The sequence below is a fragment of the Galleria mellonella genome, unplaced genomic scaffold (assembly GCF_026898425.1).
Source record: "Galleria mellonella isolate WM207_F2 unplaced genomic scaffold, CSIRO_AGI_GalMel_v1 utg146, whole genome shotgun sequence".
NCBI classification, from domain to species: Eukaryota; Metazoa; Arthropoda; class Insecta; order Lepidoptera; family Pyralidae; genus Galleria; species Galleria mellonella.
Genome location: NW_026441999.1, coordinates 2,104,205 through 2,124,338, shown reverse-complemented (window position 1 = coordinate 2,124,338; position 20,134 = coordinate 2,104,205). Strand labels below are relative to the sequence as shown.

At 32.0% G+C, this 20,134-nt stretch overlaps 4 protein-coding genes across 5 annotated transcripts in view; 2 read left to right on the top strand and 2 right to left on the bottom strand.

The window, feature by feature from the left end:
• Positions 1-2,131, top strand: part of LOC113522251 (pleckstrin homology-like domain family B member 2) — a 116,963-nt gene extending 114,832 nt beyond the window's left edge. For both annotated transcript variants that reach the window (XM_052892043.1, XM_052892044.1), the window contains one exon: positions 388-2,131. In XM_052892043.1, the coding sequence (XP_052748003.1) occupies positions 388-570 (183 nt within the window). In that variant the 3' untranslated portion in view covers positions 571-2,131. The remainder of the gene's footprint in view (positions 1-387) is intronic.
• Positions 2,132-4,170: 2,039 nt separating this feature from the next.
• On the top strand, positions 4,171-6,183 carry LOC128200021 (serine palmitoyltransferase small subunit A). The gene is made up of 2 exons (XM_052891939.1): positions 4,171-4,461; positions 5,400-6,183. The coding sequence occupies exons 1-2, from the start codon at positions 4,353-4,355 to the stop codon at positions 5,501-5,503; spliced, it is 213 nt and encodes a 70-aa protein (XP_052747899.1). The 5' UTR covers positions 4,171-4,352; the 3' UTR covers positions 5,504-6,183.
• Positions 6,184-6,712: 529 nt separating this feature from the next.
• On the bottom strand, positions 6,713-7,980 carry LOC113523224 (uncharacterized). Its single transcript, XM_026909106.3, has one exon. The coding sequence runs from the start codon at positions 7,978-7,980 to the stop codon at positions 6,739-6,741; it is 1,242 nt and encodes a 413-aa protein (XP_026764907.2). The 3' UTR covers positions 6,713-6,738.
• Positions 7,981-8,053: 73 nt separating this feature from the next.
• On the bottom strand, positions 8,054-12,115 carry LOC113523225 (m7GpppX diphosphatase). Its single transcript, XM_026909107.3, has 4 exons — positions 11,752-12,115; positions 10,903-11,048; positions 9,291-9,515; positions 8,054-8,365 (listed from the first exon to the last, which is right to left on the bottom strand). The coding sequence occupies exons 1-4, from the start codon at positions 12,092-12,094 to the stop codon at positions 8,054-8,056; spliced, it is 1,026 nt and encodes a 341-aa protein (XP_026764908.2). The 5' UTR covers positions 12,095-12,115.
• Between the last annotated feature and the right edge of the window lie 8,019 nt (positions 12,116-20,134).

Here is a 20,134-nt window from a genome sequence, read left to right as displayed (position 1 = left end):
ATAGACATGAGCGGTACCATCCTTATACGAGAAGGACTGAATGTCTTTTCGACCGGCTTCAAAAAGAAGTCCCAATTCGGTTGTATATATAATATATTTTTTTATGTTAATTACCTCATAACTCGGTCAGTTGTAAATCGATTTGGACAAAACTGCCCGTTGTATTTTCTTTATCTTGCTTTTATGTAATGAATTATTAATTTTATTTGTGTACATATTATAATTTTTTATAATCTGTATCATTCTTTGAAGGGAACAGTAAAGAGATGTTTTTCATTCTTTCTTACTAATTTATTGCCACAAAAATATTTTGTTTATTCATTTTGTGACCTTGTCATACTCACAAAAGTATGTATTTTTTTTTTCATTAAATATTTTATGACATAGGTGATAGAAGAGGTGTACTTAGACCACGGGAATACATCGAGATCACCGAACCCTCAAACCACCTTCATCGTGAAGACACGACAGAGACGGTACTACCTCATGGCGCCATCTGGCGAGGCGGCCAGGATTTGGATCGATGTTGTCTTCACTGGTGCACAAGGTTACACAGAGTACTTAGAATGAAAGAGACATTATACGGCCATTGTCTGCGAGTAATCTGGATTTCGGTTATTTCATCACAATTTGTTTAATTCCGCTATCATAAAAACAAATTTTAATGATATGGGCTTCCATAAAAGAATGCCTAATCATAATCTGCTTTTTTAAATAAATTAATGTCAAAATAAGTAATGGAACGCCAATAACCTCAACCTGTCAACTGTCATTTGAATTGTTAAAAAAAATATATATTCATTTATATGTATGCGTTTTTTTATTACATTATATTACTAGGATTGGGAATTATAAATTTTTATAACTAAGTCTAGAAATAAAATTACTTATTTTGACAATTATTACAATATGGCGGAATGTCAGCCTTATTCGTATTTATATTGAATTGTGTACTTTTTCTTATTTAAATATGTTTAAATTGGAGTCTTACAAATTATATTTATTTCTAAATTTGATAATAACGTAATATATAGATTTCAAAATTTAATTAAGAAACATTTTGAGCCAAATCTATTTCCTATCGATAGTTAACACTGTTTGTAACTGTCAGTACAACATTACTTGGACCTGAAACAATACTATAACGCTGAAGTTGCCATCTCTAATTGGAAAATTACTAAAGAGCTATAAATTTTAAACGATTATACTGATAAAAATATTTTTACAAAAAATTGCTGAAGTATTACAAATGTTGTGGTAGTTTAATATTTTTTTTTTTTTTGTTATAATTAAAACTGTGGTCGAAATAAAAGTACACTAAATAATAATATAAGTGAATTGATAATTTTCACTATAGTTTGTAATAACTACTACAATAAAATGAAATATTTGTGCCAATTTTTACAATTTATATGGCAACTATTTTTATATAAATTATACATTTGGAAATATCGGTGCCTTGTACAAGACTGATAAATCCGAAATGATTGCTATCGCATGCACATACTGATGTATGAACATTTTTACTATAGGTATATATTAAATAGAATGCATTATACATTTCTATTTACACTGAGTTTTTGTCTATTTTTGATTTTTAAGTAAATGAATGTGTTTTACTGAAATTAGATTTTATGCACGCTTATAATGAAAATGTTACCATAATTGTGTATTAGTATTTTGTTTCTACTAGTAGATAAATAGGTAATGAAATTTTGAAAATCTTTTTATTAAATCCCAAATTGTGTATTAACTTTTATACCGTTTTCAGTCTACAATAAATTTCATTGTATTCAATGAAAAGAAATATTCACGAATTGTAATTGTTTAATTGCCTTTAAAAAAAAATAGCTCAGATATGTCTGTATTGTTGTGATTTGCTTTTTACTATATGGCAGCTAATAATGAATTTAGTATTATAAGCTATATTTCATAACATAAGTTTTAAGTACAAAAAAATAATCGTAATATTTTCATTACGAAAGAATAATACCAGTGTAAAAATTTATAATTAATTATGCTTGCAACACTATATTATATACTTAGTTTTATGGCTGAATACCAATTATATTAGTAACTAAGGTCACATTATTAACCAAGGGATAAAAATAAAAGTAATTACTTGACAATATCTTGACTCTTTTATTAAATATTTACTGATTCCGTCAAAAACTCTTGTCTTTAAACCTTATGCCCAAAGGATCTGCCAAATCCGATTGAAAATTTCTCGATCATCTATTTTATATTTTAAAATAGTATTTTGAATAATAACTATTATTATATCAGAATACCAGAAGGAGACTTTGTACAAAAGGCGTTTGCTTGGACACCTCTGTTCCATTCGTGTTTCAACCGTGAAGCAGTTTTGTTTGCATGGCTGTGTTTCGGTTTGAAGGGTGGGATATGGCGTGAATTTACTGGGTATAGAGGAATAACACCTGAGTCCTCAGGAATGGCAACGCATGGGGAGTATCATGTGCGAAACAGTATACTCTGTTATGTCCATGGTACTGCTCATGTGGGCCGTCAGTTTGTTTGTCATTATAAGTTGCATAAAAAATATTATATCAATTTTATCTCGTGTCTCTGTATGTGCCGTATATTCATAATTACGACTTATCCATCGTTCATTGTTGGATATAGAACATCCATTATTATTGAAAATTAAATCAACCATATAATACCATTCACCATACTTGTACTTTGTTTCTTGAAATGAATGTAGACATCTTTGGAAATCACAATACAAATGATGAATAATTTGGTTGCAAATACAAAATGCAATATATCTAAAGGGGGGGGGGGGGGGTGGGAGGGAAGGGATTGTTAGTAATGGAGACTGAGAATCCCATTGCTAGCAATATACCCAACCAGGTCGACCTCCTCGCAGTTCTCCCTGGAAACTATCATGGTTAATTCCTGATGAATTCATCATGATAGGCTAACTGGCCTGTTTTCATTCTCATCTATCACCCTTCACTGGTGCTCCGCCAGCGTATCCCGTTACCATTCCATTTTCATCCAATTATAAAAAAAAATTATATGTAAAACATCTGAGGTTAAGCTATCTACAAAAATTTTGGGTCTGTACCAAATTCTTCAGTCATCGAGGGTCTTTGGAGCCATAACTACAACTAAATAAAAGTTCGCATTAAATTCCTTGGTTATACTTTTGACTGAACAGTGGTATTGTGAGGTCAAGAGATACCCTGTCGACATATTGGGTGGCACTCCCAACCTCTTTCACAACTTTACACCATCAGACGCCATCATTCATTTATATTCGGACAGTAAGTTTTTTTAATGGACGGAAATGAAATGGTAATCCCGCCAATGCTATCATTATGCACTGGCGGGGCGCCAGTAAGGGATAACAGATGAAAATGAAGGTCAGTTGGCTCATAATGAATTCAACAATAACTGACTACGATTATTTTCAGGGGGAGCTACGTGGAGGCCAATGATGGGGTTTATTGTCAGTAATGGGGGACAGCCCCGCTGTTAACTATCCCTTTCCTCCCAAGGACAGCACCCATATTTATAAAGTTCTTAATCTAATATGTTCTATAGTCTTGATGCACTGAGATATTATACAGCTTAGCATCAACAAGACAAAGTCTACAGTTTTTTTTTTTTCTTAAAAGCACAATTAAAAAGCAATTCCCGTATCTGTAGTGAACATCTACGAAGTTCTTAATTCCCTATCTAGACTATCATCAGCTGGATGATAGATAGCATCTGACAGCTTCAGTTACTGTCACTGTTATTGGATTATTTCATTTGACATTCCTGCCGTCGATTTGAATTCAGTGTTGCTAGAATACATACTTTTTCCGCAGTTTTGGGTAAAAATATTCTATTATCCATATTTTAGGAAAATTAAAATCTTGGAGAAATTGGATTGATTTTCTGAACAATTTTGTTATTTATAAAGCATATAGAGTATATAGGTATACTAGAATATATGAATGAGGGTAGCAAAACAGAAGATTAGATAAAAGGAGTGTGTAAGTAAAAAGAAATGGAAGGAATTTTTTTTCATTGTTTACTTTGTATATAGTAAGACATAGTAAAGAAACGATACATTCTCGTGGCCGGTTAAAAATGTTGGAAGACATATTGTCTGGAGAAAAATATTTGACGTTTAGGTAAAAATAAAAAATCGAATCTGACAACCCTCTCTGAATTTTTTAATATTTAATGGACGATTTATTTTCATTTAGAAATTCAAGAACTTCTACATTTTCATTAAATTAACTCCAGTAAATTAAGTTTTTGTGCTTTTTTTTGTGAAATCATCAATTGAAGTGTCATCATACATCATACATTTGTTCGCACAATATAAAACAACAATGTCGAACGCAGTGAAAAAAGTTAAAGAATTCTTCAGTTATTGGTATCTCAGATATTTACTGGTGACTGAACTGTATATGGTGGAGCCTTGGGAAAAGGTCGTAATACGTATCCTTTATAAAAAAAAGTATTTTAATACATAAAACACCCAAATTATAACCCATATTTCGACATGCATTTACATCAATTTGCACTTGTTCTCTAATTCACTATGGCAAGCAGAGCAATAAATGAAAGCTAATTTTTTACTAATTTATTGCAACCTACTAACCTTAATTAGACATAGGATTGCATTCATTATCATTATGGTTTTCATAGAACCTAATGAAAAGGTAATAAAATTTTGTTAAATTTATCACAGGAATAAGTGTTCCTGTTCTAAATGAAATTAGTAATAAATTTAATCATATCAATAAATCTGCTGTAGAACATCAGTAGACTGTCTACAGTTGTTGAGTCAATTATTTTTTGATTAAATTTTATTTATTTATACTTTATTGTACAATTTAATAATACATAAAAATATAACAGAGGTAAGTAAATGTATAAAGGTGAGCTTAACTCTAAGAGAGTTCTCTTCCAGCAACACCCATAGTTGAGAGTAGCATAAATGTCTGCACCGAGTGGTTTACAATTTTTTTTAATAAGTGTAAATAGCATGGTAACCCCACCTGTTAAACCCGCGCTATTAATGTATACTGGCAAGGTACCAGTGAGAGGTGATAGGTGAGGATGAAAAGGCAGGTTAGTTAGCTTACATGATCAATTTAACAATAAATTTGTCATAATAGTTTCCAGGGGGAACCACATGCAGGTCAACCTGATAGGGTATGCAGTGAAAAATTACCTCCTCATCCAACAATCAGCCCGCTGGTTCACAATATTGTGTCAAGTTTCAAACAAAAAGAACTAAATTTTAATTATTTTCTATTGAAACAGTCTATTACTGTATATGGGGGGGGGGGGGTTAACTAGAGAACTACCATGTCTACATATTAATATACAACTCTTATACTGCAATAAGATCCTTAATTATATAATAACAGAATTGGTTTTTGCTTTATTCTTCGGCCTTTACTGGTACTTCAACTACTCAATAGTCATGTATGGAGTATCACATTTAAGAGGAACATTACAGCATACCATATAAGGAGAAGAACAAGTTACAAGAGTATGGAATACCAAATAATTGTAAATAAGGTTACAAATAAATGTTACATCTGATATGTTGTCCAATTGCCTGAAAAATGTATATCAAGTTATATTGAAGGCTCCAAAACCAATGTTTGAACATGCCACATTGAAGTTGCATTTTAACCATAAGGTCACCATATTTGTAAAAATATTCTCTTTTTTCAGTTCGCAATAATTTTTTTATTTCATCAAATCTTATTGTAAAATTAAATTTGTCTACATCTAGGAAGTATTATTTTTAAACATTTTCTATTTTACAAATGTTAAACGCTAGGTTAGAAATTGTTTTAGTAAATATATTTTGCTACAATGCCTCATAACAACCATTTTAGACTACTAAACAAAGTAAATCAGTTTGGTTGAAATTATATAAAATCTATAGATTTAATGAGTTAATTTCTTATTATATTCTTGCTGTGATCTATTTATTACCTGGTGAAGTGCATTGATATTTTATGTACTTCATTCTTTAATTAATATTTTAAACTGCACAGTAGTCATTACAAGTATGTAATAACAATAAAACTCAGTCCTAATTATTAATCTATTTATTGATAATTTTATTTTGTTATAATGTTTCATTCCAAGTATTAAAAATATGTATAAAAAAATATTTTCATAAATAAATTTGTTATGGAATAAAAATATTTTTATTAAAAATTACCTAAGTATAAAACTATACTTATTATATTTCCAAGAACACTCATTTCTATCTATTATATACTCACTAAAAATGTATTCTTGTAGCATTCGGTCATTCTGGCAACACATGGCGCTCATGTCTATAGGTGACGGTTACTTTCCATGAGGTGGGCCGTCAGCTTGTTTGCTATTCTAAGTTGCATAAAAAAAATATCATCATTAGATGATATTTTTATATATTAAATTTTATATAATAATATAATAATTTTATATAATAGTCTATTAAAGTAGGTCTAAATTCTTATTCTAAATCTTTATTCTTTCACCTTCTTTCTGATTTCTAGTGTAAATTAAGATATTTAAAGATATCAAAGAAATGTATGAGATTTTGTTTTTTAAAATATTCATGATTTCAATAAATATTGAATTTATCCATCTTTACAAACAAATGCTCTTAAAAAAAAAAAACAATTGCCATTGGAAAAAAAATTAACTGAACATTGAGGAAAATAAAACAATCTAATATTGGACCTGCAAAATTTATTCACTTTAAACATTCAAGTAACTTACGCAATAACCGTTTGTGTTACGGAACAGTTCTGGCACTTTCAAAGACATGTTTTGCAGATGCTCTACGCCTCTGTAGAACATGCTCTTCGATATATCCGTAGATACGACGCCAGGGTCAGCTAACCACGCTTCCACCTCGTCATTCAAGGACAGTTCAATTTTATACAAAATTTTTGTAAGCAAGCACGATTGCAACTTGATTTTATCACTTTCAATATGCTCTCCGCAACTCCTCAACACTTGTAACTCTTTATCCATGACCCAAATAAGCAGATATTGTTTACTGGTTGTGGATATTGTGCATTCTAATATGATCTTACACATCATTGTGTACTGCAGACCTAAATTGAATTCTTGTGTTAATTTCTCTATTGTAAATATAAAATCGTCAATTTTTAAGTCTTCCGATGCCGTTTTGTGGGTAAATACGTGTTTTTCAACGTTACCTTGGTTTATTTTCACTTCAGAATTGAATAGTTTCACCGTGTCTTTATTTTTGAGCCCCAACCAAGCTAGGCATCTGTTGCAGTGATATATTTCCCTTTTAGAATTGAATTTGTTACTTTTCTCTGATAGTACTTTATTGTTGATTACAAATGATGTTAGTCTATACAGAAAATCGGATTTGTTTGACTTCAAAACAGGTTCCGTGTTAGAGTTATGACCATGTCCATGGCAGAACCACTCCGACATATCCATATTTGTTGAGGGCAGCTCTAAAATCCTGTCAAACTTTACTATATTATCGGAAATAACGTTTGAGCAGTTTGCACAAGTTATTTTTACTTCATCATGGATTTTTAGGTTAATTTTGATTTGGTCACTTTTCGGTGTACTTTCATTTGTGTTTGACGTTAATAGTTCATTATAGAAATTTCCACCGTTCCTCGGTTCTGTAAGTATGCGGAATGATACGGTGTTCTTGTCGATTTTCAAACACGACATGGAGTTTGGTATGATTTGACAGAATTCCTCTATTGGTACAATAGAGGTGACATCATATTCATCTTCGGAGTAACAATCAGAGAGACTTTCAATGGAGGAGAGACTGTCTCTCCTTTTGGTTTTGTCATTATCGTCATAATAGTTGAGCACAATGCAGTTGGACTGTATACTGATCTTCAAATTGCAGTTCTTTGTGAAATCAATGCCTGTAGTTATATACACGTTGCAACTCCGCAATCTGGAGCGTACTTCCATGAAGATACTCTTGATCAACATTTTCACTTAAAAATAAAAACTTTAACAACAAAATCCTGCTATAGGGACTTTGTTTACTTAATCCCAAATTCGTTTACTTATCAATTAATTCCGTATTTTGAATATTTGGTTTAATTCTTTGTACATAACCATTTGTCTCGTATACGTCGAAAATATTGTCCATTTCACGTATTGTGAATGGCAAACTTGCTTTCTGGTAGTAATTCCCCATCATTTCAATGTTGTCGATGACGGTGCTGAGTAGATGCGATTTCTCTGCATAGATGCCGGGCGCTTCGTGTCGCAGGTACGTAAAATGTATGTGCAGATGGTAGAACGACGGCTGGTAATGTAGGTAGATACGTAACTGACTGTCCCGTATGTTGTATTTCTCTAATATCTTTTTCTGAAAAGTAAATTAATAACACATTAATGTAAATTTGTTTCTAGTGAATTATTGTAGTGAGCGTAATTGCTTGGATTACTATTGACTGTCTTGCAGACTTTAAAAGTCGGATGATCGAATATTCTCAGCACTAAAACAGTTGATTTCTGAGTAATTGTCATATGATGGAAAACACCGTTTACAGCAAGTAATTCAAAACTGTAATACGATTGGCAAGTATAATTTCAGATTGTGTTTCACAAGAAAAAAATAACTTCAACTATGGCAGAACGTTAAATTGATTTAGAAAGTGCTAAACCTGAATATGATAAAATTTTATAGGAACATCAAATACAACTGAAGTTCTCTGTGTTTCAACCGTGAATCAGTTGTGTTTGCATGGCTGTGTTTCGGTTTGAAGGGTGGGATATGGCAGTGAATTTACTGGATACAGAGGAATAACATCTGAGTCCTCAGGAATAGCAATATATGAGGGTATCAGTCTGTTGTATCCATGTTAATATTCATATCTATAGGGAACAGTTACAACTTTTTATCAAGTGATTGTTGCTTGTTTGCCATTTTAAGTTGCTTAAATAAGGAAGTGATAACTTGACACAATAGTTGTAGCTTGCATAATTAACGAGGTTTTGGGTTCAATTTTGGATTAAGCCATTTTTGGAAAGGAACTTCCAAATTGGTTCTGAGTAGTATCTCTTATCGTCGATTGTCTGGTTTCTCAAAACAGTCATTTGAAGGGCAAGCAATTGGTGTAATTTTATAACTTACAAATAAGTTATTTTTTATGTCAACTCTGTTAATATGGCTATCAAATGAAAGGGTTTGAAGAGTAGGTAGTGATAAATACATGATTTCAAAATGGCCGCAGCCAGGAGATAGTGGATTACATTATAAAAGTTTATATTTAAAAACACTTTTTTTTTACCTTGCCTTCCTCCTGAACTCTTCTAAGCAGAGGCAAATGGCTTTCATTCAGGTCCCTCAGTGACTTGATACCTCTCTGTCTTACTATCGCGAGTAAGTACAGCGTCTCCTTCGTGAGACCATCCCACTTCAGATCTGGTAGCAGGACAAATCCCTCCTTCTCACACTTATTGTCATGTACAATTCTGTCTTGCTCACTCGTGCCGTCCAAAATATTGTACACCCACTGAAAAAAATTAAATATGGGATCATTAACCATGATACCATAGATGGAGATGAATTATCTCAAGTGTCGCAAAAAGTCACTGGATGCTAATGGTGCAGGTTTTTACTTCATGATGAAATAAATATGAGAAAGTCCTGTTTTTAACAATAGACAATGTAGAAGTAGAATTTATTTTTTGACTGCATGGCTTTGTATAAGTTGCCATGTTTATCCTTACAAATCAAAACTTTATATTTATTTATTTACACTTTATTCCACCAATTAAAGGTGGCCTTATCGCTAAGCAATCTTCCAGACAACCTTTGGCTAGAGGACATTGAAAAAAAGATTATACTCTGTTTTTAATAAATAATGATTGATTTTAAGTACTGTAAATTTTTGTTTTCCATTCTGTTTCAATTAAATAAACAGATAAAAATACAAACACAGGTTCTTTGACAGATAAATCCAATTGTTGCAGTAAAATTGTTAAAATTAAAGAAATTAGAGTTACCAAACAGAAGCCTATCCCAATATCTTCAAATAAACCACAGATATGTAAATGAACTTACTTTTTGACATGATTCATCACATGACTTCATTCTTAACCAATTAAAATGTAATTAGTTGGTATCACAAATATTAACAAGTCATTAAGGTTATCAAACTGCCAGAGGACAATGTCTCTTTTTTATATTTGTATGTCTGTGGTCCTGGCATAGAATAGGCCACCCCTTCTTTTCCCATTGGTGTCATAAGAACCGACTAAGGAAGGACAAAGGATAGGCAGCAGCATCCCTCTTAAAACATCTCTAAAGCCCGACTGCAGTTGCCAACCCGCCTGCCAAGCATGGACACTACTAGTAAAATCCAAGGTGGTGATTTATGTCCAGCAGTGAACAGTTAAAGGGATATGGCATGAATTTACAGGGTACAGAGGAATAACACCCGAGTCCTCAGGAATGGCAATGCAGGGGGGGTATCATGGGCGGTATCCATAGTACTGCTCATGTCTACAGGCGACGGTTACCATTTTCCATCAGGTTTCTAAGTCATATAAAAAAATATTATGAATAGTTTTTCAATTCATCTATTACAAACAAACAAAATCTTTCATATATATATATATGAGAATAGATATGAAAGTGAGTCTATTTGTTCACTAGTACTTAGGTAAATATCACTAGGTACTAGTGAACAAATAGACTAGTAATAAGGTATCACTTAGTACCCTTATGGCTCAATCAATCATATTGGAATTTGGTATGCACTTGTATTTGTGATATAGGAGATAAGATTCTAAGACCTTGGTCAACAGACATCTTGGTTATGCAGACAAAGTCATGAGTAAAAAGTTATTTACTTAAATTGTAATATTTTTGTAAAATGTAAAAAACAATGAAAGTACCTGCAAATTAAACTGCTCCTTCTTAATAAAGGGCAACGTCAACTTCTCATACAATTCCGGCGTCTCTAAAACAATGTGAACTTCTTGTTGACTGTATTTAATGATATGCTTCTCAGATGCAGGATATATTATTGTGGCTTTTACACCTGAGAAAAAAATATTCCATATTGTAATAACAATCAAGGAAACTATACATCAGATTAGGCTGTATGAATACTATTCCTTTATTCTATCCTTTGAAGAAAATTAAAAAATATTTAACCTTCCTTTTTCAAATGACTATTTAAAATCATGAGATGTAGGTAGGTCTATAAATACAGGCTATAGCAGAGTAGTTTTAGTCTTTTACTGCTGACATCAAGCTAAAAACTCTATTCAAATCACAATTTTCACTAAAAAGTCATTATACAAGTTTTTTGTTTCACAAAATTAAATTTGAAAACAATTGTCAGAATTTTATAAATTATAATTTGCAATACGAAACTTATTTCAATAAACTAAAAAGTAATGATTTTTCATTTATTTAATTGTTACTTTAGATTCCTGTTTTATTTTATTACAAGCAATGAACAACAAAGAAAAGACAAACCATATGTGTGCTGACGTAAATTAGGTACACAGAAATGTTTAACAAGTTAACAAATTTACACAAATTAACACTCGTGTTATTTAACAAATAAAATTAGGTAAATATGACACTCACGAATCTACGCGTTTACTATATTTTCTGTAGTGTACGTAATTAGTTCTAAATTGATGACTAATTTGTGCAATTTAAAGTGTTACCAGTCCATTTTTACCTTGAAATTTTCGAAAGGGACCGCCAAGCCAACTCTATGCCTTACTTACCGTTTATAGAAGACTTGGGAAAACACGCATAATTCCCATAAATGTCGTTCTGGAAATAAGTTTCCAAAACAGTTTCTGGTGAAAAATAACCCTTATCATTCAAGTCTTCCTCTTTAAACACATTTTTCTCTAAAATGACAATAGCAACGCCACTTTTCGAAATGAATTTCCCCTGGACACAAACTGTTTTAGTGTTTGTATTATTTCTCAATATCTTCTCTGGGATAAAGTCTTTCAATTGAATTTTAACATCACTTACACCATTTTCGGTCTGATGGTCAAATTTTATTTTTTTACAACTCGGCGCTGTAACATCGTCGTTGAGACGATCAGCGTCGGACATTTTGTAAAGAGTTGCCAGTTGAGCAAATTTAATTGAAACAGTAATGTTGCCATTATAATAATATCAACATGCATTAAATATAAAAAAATAATAATGATGATTTTATTTAATATTATAATAACTGTAGCATACAACATATTATTTAATTAGATTATTTATTATATTTGTATGGTAATAGTGTAATAGTACAATTGTTAATATTTTTTCCATCTCCACATAGATTAAGGATAGCAGTATCTGCAAATATTATTTAGCAAAGATTGTGGTTTAGGATGTAGACATTAATCTATGGATGTACAATAAGAAGCATTCCCGGACAGAATATAAGATTGATTCGAGTCTTCGCAAATCCGCTATAATTATTTGATTCAGCCTCCAGCATTAAAAATTAATTATTACATTGAATATTAGTTTATTAGGTGTTTTGCATTTTGATGAAGATTTACTGAAGATTAAAATATTGCTTACATTCTAGAATAGCGTTTGAACATACATATAAACAAATATTTGAATATGATATGTACAAAAAAATATATTATAAAAATACAATAATCAATTTAACCACAATGCAACGAATACTGTTATCAAGCAGTGATGAATTGATCACTTACTTACTGCGCGTCTGAGTGCTCTACAATAGCGACCGATATTTTATTCAATACTACTACCCCGATTTATTCACAGGGTGTTTCTAACTGTAATGGGATCCGTACGAAGTCAAGAAATTAATTGATTATATTAAAAACTAAGAGTTAATTCAATTTTTTAATGGATGATAATGGCATGGTAACCCCGTCTGCGCTATCGATATACACTGGCGGGGCAACAGTGATAGATGACTGATGAGGATGAAAGCAGGTCAGTTAGTCCATCCTGACGATTTCAACTAGAATTAGTCATGATGGTTTCCAAGGGGAACCACGTGGAGGTCGACTTGACAGGGTATATTGCTAATAATAGGGCTACTTGACCCCATTATTAACAATCCCTTTCCCCCCACTTCTTAATAATTAAAGATGGTGTCCAACAAAAAAAATAGTTCGTACATATATCACGGAGCATATTCATTACAAATGATAGAGATTGTAAAGATTAACAATATGAACGCCGGTGTATACCAATAGCGCAGACGGGGTTACCATACCATTATCATCCATTAAAAAAAAAATAAGAAGTCGAGCTCTTTACTGGAAAATAACCTTAAATAAGTCAATGCATAAATGTTTGTCATCAGCCTGTATATAGCATATGAAGATAGACAGGAAGGCACACATTCGACAACTGTCGCGTCGCTAGGAGTTTCTTTACAAAAGAGTTCAAAGGTCACAAATTATGACTGTACTTTTATTGATACAAATTGACCGGATCGTAGCAGATAGCGGCGTCCCTGCATTGATATCGCCCTTTTAAGAAAAATTTTGGAAATTTTGGATTTTAAAAAAATATAAAACATGAAAAGAATACAGGAGTAAATAATGGATCTTTTGGATTAATTGAAGAAGACATGGCGGTAGATGGGGAGGAGGGGGAGTCATTGAGGGTCAATGCCCTACCTTGAAATTTGCTTTTTTGAAGTCACTGCTGATTTCGAAAAAGCTTCTGGCTTCTTATGGCTTCTGCTCTATCAAAAAGTTCTTTTGCCCTACCTTAACTTAAACATGGCGAAGATATTACAAAATTATCATAGGATTTGAAGATTTTAAAAAAAAGTGACTGCAATCGATCAATTGCAAAAGAAATTTGACGACCACCTCCGTAGTGCAGTGGTGGGCGCGTCACTTTGCTCAACGAAGTCCCGGGTTCGATTCCCGGTTGGACCGATTTTAGGGAACGATCTTTTTAGTATTGATCCGTGTTTCTATGTTCTAGATTGTGCCCGCATACTCATTACCTGATTTCTTATAAAACAGGGCATTCTTAAAATTGAGAACCAGAACATTGGTACGATTGTTGACAATTTAAAATAAATTAAAAATCGATTCAGATGTCGCGGAGATAATGTATAACATACCTACATACACTATATTATAACTACATTATATATACGCCAAGTTGTAGCACTCGCTTCTTAGAAATTTGTTACCTTATATATATTTATATATATATATATATATATATATATATATATATATATATATATATATATATATATATATATATACATAGAAAAACAACATAAATATGTGGCCAAACTTAAATTTACATCATGATCACAAAGAAGTTCATCATCATAATAAATCATCATCAGCTTCGTCATATCAGCTTTTATTACTCCACCGCTGAACATAAGCCTCCCTCATAAACTGGGCGATTGGGAAAACAAACTGACGGTCCACCTGATGAAAAGTGGTAACCGTCACTTATAAACATGAATAGGATCATTACGGAATACACTGTAATTCTCAGCTTTGTGATTTAAGAACATTTCGGGGTCCCTTGATTAGAAACATCACTGGATGATTAGAACCGAGCTCATAATTTCATTGAATGCTCTCTCTTTTTAGTGTTGTTTTTTAATCTCCGGTTGAATATTCACCAGACGGAGACTTTGTACAAAAGTCGATTGCTTGGGTACCTCTGTCCCAATTGTGTTTCTACCGTGAAGCAGTTGTGTTTGTATGGCTGTGTTTCGGTTTAAAGAGTGGGATATGGCGTGAATTTACAGGGTACAGAGGAATAACACCTGAGTCCTCAGGAATGGCAACGCATGGGGGGTATCATGGGCAAAACAGTATACTCTGTTATGTCCATGGTACTCTGCTCATGTCTATAGGCGACGGTTACCACTTTCCATCAGGTGAGCTGTCAGCTTGTTTGCCATTCTAAGTTGTATAAAAAAAAACCTCCATGTGGTCCCCCTTGGAAACCATCGCGCTGAATTCCTAGTGTATTGGCTAACTGCTCTGCCCATTCATCTCACCTATCATCCCTCACCAGTGCCCCGCCAACGTATACCGATAGCGCGAGTGGGGTTACGATTCCATTGTCATCCATTAAAAAAAAAATTGTATCTATATGCCTTCTTATTAGGCATGGGTAATATGGGGACCGATCCGATATCTACATATCGGGTTTCTCTAGACGTTGATATGGCGGAAAAAAGGTCATCACCCATTTCGATATCATCCATATTGGTCGGATATCTATTTTCAAATATGTTAAAAGTCTGTTATCCGGTATATTTTTTTGGATAACAGTCTTTTAATATATTCGTTATTGGACCGATATATAGATATTGTAAAATATATAGATTTTGCTATATGTTATCCACCCCCTTACATTTTATATATAATATTGCTGTATTTTTCTAATAATAAATATGATGTATATATATATATATATATATATATATATATATATATATATATATATATATATATATATATATATATATATATATATGTACGTAAATATGTTTTATTCTATTCTATTTGACAGTTTCGGGAAATTATTATTTTATGGACCGTTAGTAAATTAAATTTATTGTAAATTTTGACCAAATCCATAAGAAATTTAGTTTTAAAATAAAGATTCGTCTGTAATATGAAAAGCAAATTTTAATTTTAAAGATATCAACTTAGCGTCGACCCCAGTACTTACATACAGACGTACTTCACAACATTAATACTTTAATAAGTATATATGTATAATAGCTTACAGTTTCCGTTGTAACGATGCACATCTGGAGACAAAATGTTCATTGTTTTATTTTGTTTAATCTTATTAAACTTAAATACTTGTATTGTGTAGGTACACTTCGTTGAATGACAGTGGTTAATGCAGAGACGCGAACCCTTTAGTGATTTTTCGAAAAGGACTTAATTCGGTTGTATTTTTTTTTTATTGTTTATAATGTCATAACTCTGTTAGTTATAAACCGATTTAGAGAAATCCTTTTTTATTTGTAATACTTATGAACTGGTCTCGTAGAAATTTTATCAAAATCGATCCAGTAGTTTGGTTTTGAAACCAAAATTTAAGTCACAATTAAAGTAGTTTAACTAATCATTTACTAACATTTTACAACCTGTACTAATCATTTTTGTATTTGTTTTATAATTCAATAAATGTTTATATATATATATATATATATATATATATATATATATATATATATATATATATATATATATATATTTATTATTTTGTGGTTCGACTAAGTCTTCAAGGATAGGAAGTTTGGTTAACATCAAAACGTTGAAATGATTATTTATTTATTTACACTTCATAATATTTTTAAAAATAATATATATACAAAAATTTGTTGAGAAGTGATACAAAAGATAGCCTTATCGCTAAGCAGTCTCTTCCAGAGAACCTTACTTGCTTCCAGATTAACTTTTCTTGGAATTTCTTTATGTATAAAAGTCGTGTGTATGGGTATTTATGTCCCACTATTGATGCTATTAGTATTAGTAGGTTCTTTTTTGTTTTTAATGGATGATAATGAAATGGTAACCCTGCCTGTGCTAACAGTATACGCTGGCGGGACACCAATGAGGGATGAAAAAGCAGGTCAGTTATGAATACATATGCGTATACTTATGAATACATCTAGCGTTCAGCACAATGGTTTCCAGGGGGAACCGCGTGGAGGTCAACCTGTCAGGATATATTGCTAGCAATGGGACTGGTAACCAGCATTACTAACAATCCCTTCCTCCCTATTAGTAGGTATTAGTTGTGTTTCGGTTTGAAGGATTCAAAGAAATATATTTTATTTTATAACTTTTTTATAACAATTTTTTTTTCGGGTATAAACCATATACTACTGTTTTATCACCTAAGAGGTGGTTACACACTGTCGGAACATCACAAACCATTTTTAACATTAAGCAACATGCCATAGGGGTCAAAGGAGTCGTAAATAATAGAAGCTTGTTAAGAGGGAGCCACAATATGACCGTCTTAATTATGTTTACCATATAATAAATAATATTGATTCGTTATCCGACCCTTTGAATTGTAATTTGTATCGTTTGTTGGTTGGGTTTCGTAATTATGGATGTTTTGGTGAAAGTCGGAAATCTAGTGATAGATATATTATAGAATAGGCACTCTGCTGTTCCAGAATTTAATGAGCGTGAAGATACAAATATAGATAGATAGATAGATAATTTATTTGCATTATTTACAGCATACAAACATATACACACACATACGTACACAGACATATACAGTAGAAAGAGAAATGCATATACAAAAAAAAATGCAAAATATATAAAACAAGTAACAGTTTTTTTCTTTCTTGCGTGTGCCATACTACCACAAAATGGTCACAATTCAATTTATTGTTTTGCCCTCAAAAGTGCAAAACACTGATATTCTGTTGTGGCCAATTTTTTTTTATACAACTTAGAATGACAAACAAGCTGACGGCCCACCTGATGGAAAGTGGTAACCGCCGCCTATAGACATGAGCAGTACCATGGACATAACAGAGTATACTGTTACGCCCATGATACCCCCATGCGTTGCCATGCCTGAGGACTCAGATGTTATTCCTCTGTACCCAGTAAATTCACGCTATATCCCACCGTTCAAACCGAAACACAGCCATGCAAACACAACTGCTTCACGGTTGAAACACGAATGGGACAGAGGTACCCAAGCAATCGACTTTTGTACAAAGTCTCCCTCTGGTAATAAATTCTGGTAAAAAGAATTATTTCTCTTTCTTTCTAAAGTATCTCCTTTTAAAATATGTCCTTTGAGATAAAAAAAGAAATTCCTAAATCGGTTTACAAATAACGGAATGTATAAAGTAACAAATAAAACAAAAAAGAAACAGTTAAGTTATATTTAAAATTATATCGATTTTACTACAAAAATATACAGACGAATTGGAAACCTTCTCCTGTTGGATATAGAATGATTCGTTTAAATTAAACCTCATGCCTACAATATCCATTTAAGCTTAGATAACTGTTATTGACTTAAGTAGATTATAAACTTATGTGATACGTAGATAACTTTTTATTTTTATTTTAATCAATATCGATTGTATTCGAATCGAGTCGTGGATTGGCATTTGAATCGATTAATTTAGTCCCCGAATGCGGTTCACTTCACACAAAGTTTGAATGCTTTTAATATTTATTCGTCGGTCTTATGCTAGCTTAAAATGTTTGTATAATAAATTTTAAATGTATTAATTTAAATAAAATCATCGGTTCTCTAGATTACATACATACATTTGAATAGATCGTCTCAATAATTTGTGTAATGCAGGCAACACTAAATTCTTTCTTATAAATTAATTATTTCTTTTTATTTTTGAAAGAAAAGGGGGGAAAGGGATTGTTAGTAATGGAGACTAAGAATCCCATTGCTAGCAATATACCCAACCAGGTTGACCTCCTCGCGGTTCTCCCTGGAAACTATCATGATTAATTCCTAATGAATTCATCATGATGGGCTAACTGGCCTGTTTTCATTCTCATCTATCACCCTTCACTGGTGCTCCGCCAGCGTATCCTGTTAGCGCAGGCGGGGTTACCATACCTTTTTCACCCATCAAAAAATAAAATTGATAGAAAAGAGTGGATAGAGGTTAATTCATAATAATTCATAATTATGCTTTATTTTATACTAGCTGTATCTCGTGGCTTAGCCCACATGAATCAGTATGTACATACCTACTATTAGAATCCTATATGCTAAGTTAGAATATAACCTATCTGTGTACCAAATTTCGTTTAAATCAGTTAAGTAGTTTTTCTGTTAAAGAGTAACAAACATCCATGCGTCCATTGTTGTAAACTTTTGCATTTATAACATTAATACTTGTACTTACGTACAACTTTAATTTACTTGCTATTTAGTATATTTATGTTTGATTTTATATAAAGAATTACATTGAAAGGATATTTTTAAATAATATTTAAGCTGATTTTTTTAGTTTTCAACCTGTATAAAAGTCGTAACTTCAAATTGCGTTCATTACAATTTGTAAGTGTTGACATCCAGCAGCACTTGACATGACATGACATGACTATGTCCCATGAGAATGTGTAGTTATAGGCGAGTTTTTCTTGGGTTAAATTAAAGGTGATACTATTAATTGAAGTTACAACTGTGAAGCATGTGACACACTGAGAGGAAGTCATAGAGTCCTGAAATTTATACACACACACACACACACACACACACACACACACACACACACACACACACAGAGAGAGAGAGAGAGAGAGAGAGAGAGAGAGAGAGAGAGATATATATATATATATATATATATATATATATATATATATATATATATATATATATATATATATATATATATATATATATATCATATATCATATGTTATGTTATTTTATAATATATAAAATAACATAACACGCTGAGTATATTCCAGTCTGTACAAAATATCAATCTAGCTTAATATTAGTAAAATGTATTTTAGGAAAATGTAAACTAAAATGGAAACTTTTCTACATTAATCTTACATGGTAAGTAGAGGGGAAAGGGATTGTTAGTAATAGGGTTAAACAGCTCCATAACTAGTAATATACTCCTGTCAGGTCGACCTCCACGCAGTTACTACTGGAAACTATCGTAGTTAATTCTTGAATTGGTCCCAATAGGATAACTGCTTGTATCTGCATTTATCCTCACCTGCCATCTCTCACTAGTGCCTCGCCAATATATACCGATAATGCAGACGACGCTATCATTTCATTTTCACACATTAAAAAAAATGGCAAGTAATTTTCTAATAGGTCACACAGAGCGTAGCCGAAAAGTAAAAAGTACGCGAAAAAATTTGGAGGGAATCGAAGATTAATAACAAGAAGCATATAGTCAATAAGCGATGTTATAAATACAATTGTTAAAGTTTGAGAAAAGAGAAATGGCAACATCGAACGTTGTTTTTTGATGGACTTAAAACTTGTCGTTGGCGTTCTACTTTTATTTATTCTTCTACCCATTTTCAAAATCTTTTAATACTATAGTTTGCACGAATGAATTCGTTCTGTGAATATATTAAATTTCTTATTAATATAAAATTATTTCTATTTCGAGTATTTTATT